Genomic DNA, 9,633 nt, shown 5'->3' with positions numbered 1-9,633 from the left:
GTTATGGGATCGAGCCCCACATCAGGCTCCTCCGCTAGGAGCCTGCTTCTTCCTCTCCCACTCCCCCTGCTTGTGTTCCCTCTCTCGCTGGCTGTCTCTATCTCTGTTGAATAAATAAATAAAATCTTTTTAATAAATAAATAAATAAATAAATAAATAAAATTTTGTCAGAATTATACTGTTTATGGATTTGGGAAGAAGAATGTGCCCTCATCACATATTACTAGGGTACATGATAACAACGTAACTTATGGTGGTGTCAACCTTAATCCTTTGGTTAAGTTAATTAAGCTTTTTAACACTACTCACTTCTAATATAATTCATGAGAAGATTAATGCTACTACAGAATTAGATCCACACTTGAGTAATCAAAAATATATTTCATCCAATGACTTAAATTCTTTAGGAGTCTCGTGTCTGATCTGGACTCTTAACTAATGGGAAAAGCATATGATTTGGGACCCCAAGATCTGAGTCCAAATCCCATATCCACTACTTACTGGCTTTAAGTCACAATCACTGCAAGCCTCAGTTCCTTCACCTAAAAAATGGGGATAATTACCATATTTAACTCAGAGTTGTTGTGAAGAGTGAATAATGTGGGCATCATATGTTATAACCATAAAGCAATATACAAATATTAATGTTTGCTATTATGTTTAAGTTTTTGAGTTGCTTACTGGGCATTTATTCACTTACTTAACAAAATGACTTTCATAAGTGGTGGGACTACCCATATAAAAAAGCCTACTGAAACTCAGAAATAAAATGCCTAAGTCACAATTATGAAATGATAAAAAGGTACCTGAGGGCTTTCCACCTCTGTTGGATCTATAAATACAACAAAAAGGAAGACTTTGATAGTAGGTAAAGAAGTTACAGATACCACACAAGCATTTCCATAAGTTAATCATTGAGAAACCGTGTAATTGAGTCAATGAGGACAAGCACAAAATAATCTGATAAATTTTATTTCTATAAGCACTTTAAAATAGGTATGAACTGCTGGGGAAAAAAGATTTCTATAACTGTTAGTATTTAAAATAAAGTCTCTTTTTTGGTGTTTGAAAGACATGTCATTATTATGCTAAAAGAGAAACCACTCTTTCAATATAATAAATGCCTAACTGTGGGTCTTTCTTATATACCATATTAGAATGTAAAATTATTAAAGGCAGAGATACTCACCTTTGAATATACATCAGTGAACTAATACTTAATAAATATTAGATTTTCATTGGAAGTACTTTATAGTGATTACTTATGCTCTCTGAGCTAAGACTGGAACCTCTGTGCTGCCAGTTGTGGTTTATACAATAAGCAGACTAACACATGCTTTAGAGCACCAGCGAAGCCAGAATTAAAAACCAAAAAGCTTGCCTTAAAGAATTTAAATTTTAATATTTCAGCAAAAGCACTGAAGTAGTCATCACGGGGAAAAATCAGAATTTTTTTGGACTTCTTTACTCTTATTTTTTGGCTTTGTTTTTATTTACATATGAGGTGGGATGATGGGACATCAAAATCTTTTCAGTTAATTTTAATCTAGCTCTGTATGCATCTTAAATTACCATAAATTTTATTTACTCAGTTATTCAGCAAAAAGTATTTCACGAAAATTATAACACTATGTATTTATACACGAGCATAATTTAAGATTCTTCCTCATTACAATACCTTCTCTTAGCAAGAAACCATAATAAATGCCAGAAAGCAACTCTTCATAAATTTGAAATGTCCAAGTACATGTAAGAAATGAGAGGAGTTAATTTCTGGTGTTGTAGTTCATACTTGATTCACAATTCAAGTTCAGTTACCTAAGAAAAGAGCTCTAGTTATTTTTTTCCTCAACACTTCTGTTAAAGGAAACACTGCCAGATTCTTCCCAGTTTCAGCTCTCCGTCTACCTACTAGCCAATCTGTTGCTAGATGATTATCCAGATGTTTCTGGTGTGTTTTGTTGTTAATACTCCCATTATACTTCAAGGGGCTGCGTACAGATGTTGCTGGAGGATATGCTTACTACAGGCCGGCTCTGATTAGACCACTTGTCATTTTTTGCTTGGTTTCATTTTGACCACTGAGTGCATCATGTAACCGTGCTGGGTATTTTTAAGAGCAAAAAATATAGAAACCAGTAGTTAATTAATCTTACATAGCTAAAAGAGGAGGTTAAAAGTACAGACAACTGGTGTCTCGGATGACTGAAATAAACGTTTGGGGAACAGACTATTTACCCCTTTACATTTAGACACCCTTCCCTCCCCCCAAAAAACAAGCCCCATCTAAGTAGAAAAAGAGAGAACTTTGGCAATAAAGAAATGGCCTTGTTAGAAAAGCTTCCCAAGAATTATTGTAAATTTAGCTTTAAAGTTAATTGCTTCTCTCCCTTTTCCCGAAGAAATGGAATATTTCAGTTTCTCGTCCCTGAAACATTAAGAGTTCAGAGTTCGTCATGATTTCTTCCCTATACTATGTCTCTAGTTTTCGTAAAAGTCAGTCTATTAAAGACGTTTGCTTATTCTGAGCACTGTTCTCGCTGTCAGTCCGGGTCTCTTCCTCCACCCCCACGGCCACCTCTGCCCACCACGACCCGGGGCATTGATCTGGCAGGTGCGAGGCCGAGGCCGGGGACTGAGAAAAGGCTGCGGAGTTTACACAGAACGCGCCCCAGAGGAGGAGGCGGCAGCGGTAGGCCTGGCCGCCCAAACTTCGAGAGCCTAACGGGGGAGCGCGGAGGCGAGCCGGCCTGCCCTGCCAGGGCCGGGGAAAACTTGGTTCGCGCCAGCTCGCTCTCCGCCTTCCAGCAGCCAGCGCCGCCGAGCCTCTAAGGCCCTGCCGCTCTCCGCAGCCGTCTTAATTAACAAGCCTCTTCCCCCTCACCCGCCCCCCCGGGCTCCAGGAGTCCGGGGTTTCGTGTCGTAGACTCCATCTCGACAGCCAGCCTGAGGAGGCCAAACCCGGCTCCGCGGGACAGAACGCCGATACAGCTGGGGACTGGCCGCGGGGCGGGCGGGTGGGAACCAGCGCCTGAGATGCAGGGAGGACGGTGGGGACCGCCGAGGCGGGAGAAAGGGCGCGGGCAGGGGGCGGAGCGAGCGAGTCCGCGAGCGCGAGCGCCTCCTGGGCAGTGGGCGGGGCGTGGGCGGTGCCCGGCCTTCCCGCTCCCGCGGCGCTGCAACTCAGCCGAGCCTCCTTAAAACTCTGCCGTTAAAATGGGGGCGGGTTTTTCAACTCAAAAAGCGCTCAATTTTTTTCTTTTCAAAAAAAGCTGATGAGGTCGGAAAAAAGAGAGAAGAAACCGGCACCGTCTCTGCAGCGGTAACAGAAGCAGCAATTGTTTGAGCGAAAAAAGAAGCCAGGGAGGGAGGGAAGGAAAAGAGCTCAAAGGAGGACAACGCACAAGTGTCTGTAGGGGTGAAGAGAGCAGGGACCGGCGATTTGGGGGGACCAGCTACAAAAGAAACTGTCACTGGGAGCGCTGCGGCTCTGGAGGAAGCAGCGCTGCCCGGCTCGGCTGTAGGGCGCAGTTAGCTGGCGGCCGCTGCCCTGTCGGCGGCACAGGCTGGGGACACAGGCCGGGGGACTGCGAGAGGTTGGCGAAGTGGCACCGGGTGTTGGAGCCGCTGGGCTCTCGCCGAGAGGGCGGCGGGACTGGCTGCGCTCTGACATTGTGGCGACTCCCCATACTCAGACCTTGGCCTGCGCTTCTCTGGTCGCTCCCGATCTCCGGAGGCCCCCAGAAAACTGGGAAAGGAAGGAAAAGACGGCGGCGGCAGCTCAATGAGAGTCTACAGTAGGAAGTCTGAACTGGCTTGGTCGTAGGCGGGAAGTTACCGGTGGGCTGCCCTGTGCAACCGCGATGCTGCCGCGCGCTGCTCCGGCAGTCCGGGCCCCATAGACGCTTCCCGCATCACTCGCTTCTTTCTTCACGCTACTGGGAGTCCCGGGACCTGGTGGGGCCGGCATGACCGACTTGCCCGGAGCCCGCCGCGCGCCCGGCCGTCTCCGGAGACGCGCTCCAAGCCTGGCTCCCACGGCCTCTGAGGCTCCGCGGGGCTGCGGCAGCCCAGCGGGCGGGCTACGGAGCCTTCCCAAGCGGCGTTAGCCAGCAGTTCGGCCCGGACGCGAATAAAAGCTCCTCCTGAGAAGCGGAGGCCACTGAAGAGTCGTTAAGAACTATAACTTGCGGGCCACGGAACTGCTACTCCCGTTTGCCTTTGGCGATCATCTTTAACCCTCCGGAGCACGTCAGCATCCAGCCACCGCGGCGCTCTCCCTGCAGCGGAGGACTCAGGACTACCCCTTCCGTGAGACGGATGGAGACCGAGCCCCTCCGAGGACCTGCCCCAGCGGTTCTGGCTCGCGCGGTTCAAGTCACCACCGTGAACAAGGGTGGGTTAATGCCTTTTCTTTCCCCCGAAATGTCTTTTCTTCCGCGGTATTTTGTGCCCTGATCTAGTCCCTTAAGTCTCCGCACACATTCCTCAGAGATCTGTAGTGTAGATACGTGACAGCTCTGCCTACATTTTACGTCCAGAGTAATTTGCCAGGAATATATATATATGTCTGTGTGTCTTTCTGTTGAGTCACCAGAATTCTTCACAGGGGTTAAGCTAAAAAGCGAGAAGCGGAGCCCCTCTCCAATGGCTCAGTTTTGCTGAATAATCACGTGTGAATCGAGGGGCGGGCTTTTGGCAGGCAGATCTTACTAGTATTTACTACCAAGCTCTACTCCAGATTAACCATCCCAGTCCTTCTGTCAGTCTCCGATGCCATCATGCAGCCTGGTTAGGAGCAAAGGAAAGGGGAAAAAGAAAAACAACTAATTCATCTTTTCCCGATCGTCAGGACCCTAAAGAATGGCCGAGCCTTGGGGGAACGAGTTGGCGTCTGCAGCTGCCAGGGGGGACCTAGAGCAACTTACTAGTTTGTTGCAAAATAATGTAAACGTCAATGCACAAAATGGATTTGGAAGGACTGCGCTGCAGGTTGGTATCCAGAGAGGTGGGGAAAACAGGTCAACAATGTTGCCTACGTGACCCGGGTTTCTGTAATAACGGCTTTTAAGCTTTCAGGGGTACAAAATTTCACTGTTTTTAAAGCCTAGTTGGTTGCCATATTTTATATCTTTAAGTGGATCCAACTCCCCAAAATGACGTACTTTGAACAAACTCGTCAAATTCAGTAACATCTTCGATATCAAATGGTTTCCAGGTTTGGTCTTAATTTTTGGACTGTTTTTGTGACGGTAGGGATTTAAAAGTAGCCGTAGCGGCGCTGAGGTGTGTATGTGTGTGTGTGTGTGTGTGTGTGTGTATGTGTTTTAAGACAGCTCTGTAAACACATTATTATGATTATTATTTGAAGTAAATACACTGCTATTAGTGGTTTCCGCGCTTTGCTCCAATAATTGACTTTAACGTTAATTTTCCTGACTACTGGCGAGGGTGTTTTTCCTTCAAATACTTCAAGTTTTGACAAACGACCTTTCCTCATTTGGAATGGGTGGCCTGGGCACGGGGACAGGATGTACATTTCACAGTTAATGTAATACCATCCACCCATTCAGGATTGAGGAGGAATACAAAGTTGAATTTTCTAATCAGAGCTCAGTTTGTAGTATTTTTGTCTCTGCGGTCATGCGGTGGTATGTTCTAATTTTCAGTAATTAGATTTACAAGCAAGAAATGAAACATGTCCAGCTGCCAAGTATTGTACCTGATATTTTTTTTCCTCCTCTGAATGTTAGTTATCATGTAACTTAGTTGAAAGGCTTAGAAACGGAAAAATGGCCAAGTAGTCTCAAATAGTTGCTTTATCAGAGTTCTGATGGTATTCTTATGAACTATTCTTATTCGGAAATGCAACACTTGAAGCTGTTTTTGGAAATCCACTGGGGACAAGGTTTTAGACAAATACTTTGTTTTACTTAAAAGAATTAGAAATTTAAGTGGCAGGAGGTATACTATTAACAGACGAAGTTCAGTCTGTGCATTTTAAAACAATATACTAACCTTGCAAAAATTTCAGTATTAAGGAAGTTTATGCATAGATACTAAATTATTTAATCTTGTTATTTCGGGTAGATTCTGTGGAATAAGGAATTTTTTTTCTTTGTCCACCTAGTAGTTTTTAATAGGTTTGATGGTGATAACAATGCTACAGATTTAACACATTGAAAAGTTTCATATTGAAAACCCAGAAGATTATATAAATCTCACAAAGAATGAGCAACTTAACCCATGTTCAGAATAAGATGTTACAGGAGTTTTGACGAACAGGAAGACTGGGAGATTAATACTGACAAAAAAAGTTTTGGCATTTTTAATGCAGCTTTTCAATCTTGTTTATATTAAGCACACTTATCAATATACTAACACCCACTTATTGTGGCTTAACCCTAGTACATATAGTGAAACATACACAAACAGGAGTCTCAAGGCTTATTTTCAGTATGTATAATCCTGACTCTGAAGTTGCGTCACAACTCAAGAAAGAACTTTCTTTCAAAACAATTTCCAATATTACTATTATTTTCTGTGAAAGATGGCAAATTTTCTTCTACAATTATGTTCGTTTAACTCAGTTGCAAAAGCTTTCCCCCCCTTCCTAGTGTAAGCTTTTCAATCAGGATAATATCAAAGGCCTTAATCGCACATTTGCTTTACAAAGATCCAAGGTGTCTGTCCCTTATTTTTCCCAGTCCAGGTCCTTAAATGTGACTTAATCTCTAGCGGTAGATGTGGCAAAAATTAGATTGTGCTCATTCTTAACCAAAAAGTATATTTTATTGAAATTCTCAAAAAATAAATTATGTATCATTTTTATCACTGCCCCAAAGAAAGGGCCAAGTCAGCAGGGTTTTATCAACAGGGAAGCGTAATATCTTAGCCATCTATATAGTTTGCATTTATAAAATATTTTTCATTCTAAATATGTTTTGTCACTTAATTTGTGATTATTTTTTAAATAAACAGTTTAAAGAGATAGATCAACTTTGTATGTATTTTTCAATGGATATTTAATTTCACAAACATTTGAGTGTCTACTATGTAATCTATTTATAATAAATTCAGGTTATTATGAATATACCTAAATATAAATGAAACCAGTTAAAATGCTGAACTATTTTCTGGCATGTTAATGAGACTCAATTTTTTTTTCACAACTAAATTATATGTATTATATAATTGCATGCTGCTCTACATTTTATAATTATAAGAGCTTAACAGAGACCCCTATTAGAGTGAAATGGATTCAAATAATAGATAAGTCTTTGTCATGTGAATTATTTGTATGTTGACAGCAAATTTTAATACCACAATCTTACTTTTAAAATTTTGGCAGTTTACAAATAGCTATTCCTAAATGCCTGATAATAACTGCAAAAGGAAATAAGATGGCATCACCAGTTGATTATTAAATGCGCTCGAAACACAAAACAGAGTTGTCTGTCTCAAAATACACATTAAATATCTTATTTTCTCTTTGTTTGCTCACTTAAAAATCAGGAAGCTAGTTAGAACTTTAAGAAACAGTAAGTAGTAGAGTAGGATAACTGTTTCATTCTTTTCAAGATTGGTTGCCATGCAATTATCTCCTAATACATGGCATATAATGAACTTAGCTTTAGATAAATCAGTATCATAAGCAATGTAGAACACCATTGATTATTTAACACCTTAACGATCAGTAACATTTTAAAATTTGAGGTGAAGGATTCTAAGCACCGAACACACCCGGTAGCCAATATGAAATAACTTCCAAAGAAAAAATATTTTTAAAAAACACTTGGAAATTTGAGCTTTATCTATTCGGAGAGAACTTGTGAAAATTAATAATTTAAGAAAATAACAGCTCCGGTGTTTTAATAGATCATTTTTATACTAGGTGGTGGAGTCTGATGTGTGGAAACACTTCTTTGGAGGTTTAAAGAAACTCACTGTCCTTATTTCTTTTCAGTAGCTATTTAGAAAATAAATTTTATTTACATTTGATATTTCAGAATTAATAACCCAGGTTTTATGTTTTATGAGCATAAGCAAGCAAACAAGAGATTCTCAAATTCCATTTCTTCTATTTTAATAAATTCATGAAATTACACAACTATTCATGGGAGAGAGGAAACTGAGTTTGTGGGTGAATGTTCTACAAGTTGGACTAGTTCTATTTTATTGATCAATTTATCCTACTTTTGGGCCCATTTAAGATATTCCAACATAGAAGTTCAATTTTTAGAGGTCTTCTTCTACTTTTACCTACTAGTACTTTCTTTCCTGCAATTGAACCCTTCAGACCCAACCAGGTGGGTCTTCCCCAAGCACTTTCACCAAAAATAAAGTTATATAAATAGAAGAGATGGATATTTTAAAATAGTCTTGTAGGAACACTTGAAGGATTCTCCCGTTTTCTCTTCCTTCCTAGGTTATGAAACTTGGGAATCCCGAGATTGCCAGGAGACTACTACTTAGAGGTGCTAATCCCGATTTGAAAGACCGAACTGGTTTCGCTGTCATTCACGATGCAGCCAGAGCAGGTTTCCTGGACACTTTACAGACTTTGCTGGAGTTCCAAGCTGATGTTAACATCGAGGATAATGAAGGGAACCTGCCCTTGCACTTGGCTGCCAAAGAAGGCCACCTCCCTGTGGTGGAGTTCCTCGTGAAGCACACCGCCAGCAAAGTGGGGCATCGGAACCATAAGGGGGACACCGCCTGCGACTTGGCCAGGCTCTACCGGAGGAACGAGGTCGTTAGCCTGATGGAGGGAAACCAGGCGGAGGGAGCTTCAAATTTGCCATGAATGTGGGGAGGGCTCTCCCACACTGCCTTCTATTTTGTCAGTTAATTGGTTGGCTCTCCTATTTTGCTATAACTTGTTAAAATTCAGTTCTGTCATATTTTAAGCACCTAGTTAAATCTTCTCAGACTGTAAAATGGAAATCTTACTACAGGTTTATGAATATATTTAAGCAACATCCTTTCACCTGCAAAATCCTGAGTTCTAACATGTAATTGCAAATAGCTTTGGCTTTCTCCTGAATATGTTATCTTGCCTTGACTTTTTCCTTGCTTCTCCCTTTGCCAGTCTCAAAACCCAACCTAAGAGACTTTGTTTTAAAAATGGCCTGTCCTGATGCTTCTTTTGTGTAATTAAAACACTTTTTCAAAACAGGACAATGTTTTTCTGTGATTTCCACTCTATTACCCCCACATAATTGCCACTTGCTAAGGAGAAGTGTACTAAAAGATCACAATGTTGTAAGTTTCAACATTAGAAAAGTAGACCAAGTAAAAAACTAGACATACTCTATTGATGATTCAGTTATTCTTTCTTTCCTCATGCCTCCCCCCAAAGATTTTACTTGGCGCCTTGTATTTCTGCTTCACAACAAAATAAGGACAACATTTTTTGAAGACCTGAAGTTATTTCAATGTGAATTTTTCCTAATGTTCAATCTTCCCCTTTCCTCAAAGTTAAATAGTTGAAAAACAGGCTTCAGAAGTAGCGATCTGAAAACATATATTAGCTCTAAAAGTCACTTTTAAAAGACAACGCCGCCTTAAAAGTGCTTCCCACTAGTTGTTTTTTTTTTATAGGTCACGAAGTGAAACAATTGGTTAAATAAT

The 9,633-nt window shown here is 41.3% G+C and overlaps 1 protein-coding gene across 2 annotated transcripts; it reads left to right on the top strand.

Moving 5' to 3' along the window:
- The first annotated feature begins 3,275 nt into the window (after positions 1-3,275).
- CDKN2C (cyclin dependent kinase inhibitor 2C) lies at positions 3,276-9,177 on the top strand. Of its 2 annotated transcripts, XM_008699224.2 has the most exons (3): positions 3,276-4,396; positions 4,853-4,992; positions 8,429-9,177. In XM_008699224.2, exons 2-3 carry the CDS (start codon positions 4,864-4,866, stop codon positions 8,804-8,806), a joined length of 507 nt encoding a protein of 168 aa, XP_008697446.1. In that variant the 5' UTR covers positions 3,276-4,396; positions 4,853-4,863; the 3' UTR covers positions 8,807-9,177. The 2 variants fall into 2 exon arrangements, with proteins under 2 accessions (XP_008697446.1, XP_008697445.1); XM_008699223.2 differs by lacking the exon at positions 3,276-4,396 and having other exon boundaries at positions 4,722-4,992.
- The last annotated feature ends 456 nt before the right edge of the window (positions 9,178-9,633 follow it).

Source organism: Ursus maritimus, unplaced genomic scaffold, assembly GCF_017311325.1.
Source record: "Ursus maritimus isolate PB19 unplaced genomic scaffold, ASM1731132v1 scaffold_12, whole genome shotgun sequence".
Classification (NCBI taxonomy): domain Eukaryota; kingdom Metazoa; phylum Chordata; class Mammalia; order Carnivora; family Ursidae; genus Ursus; species Ursus maritimus.
This window is presented reverse-complemented; position numbering and strand designations above follow the sequence as displayed.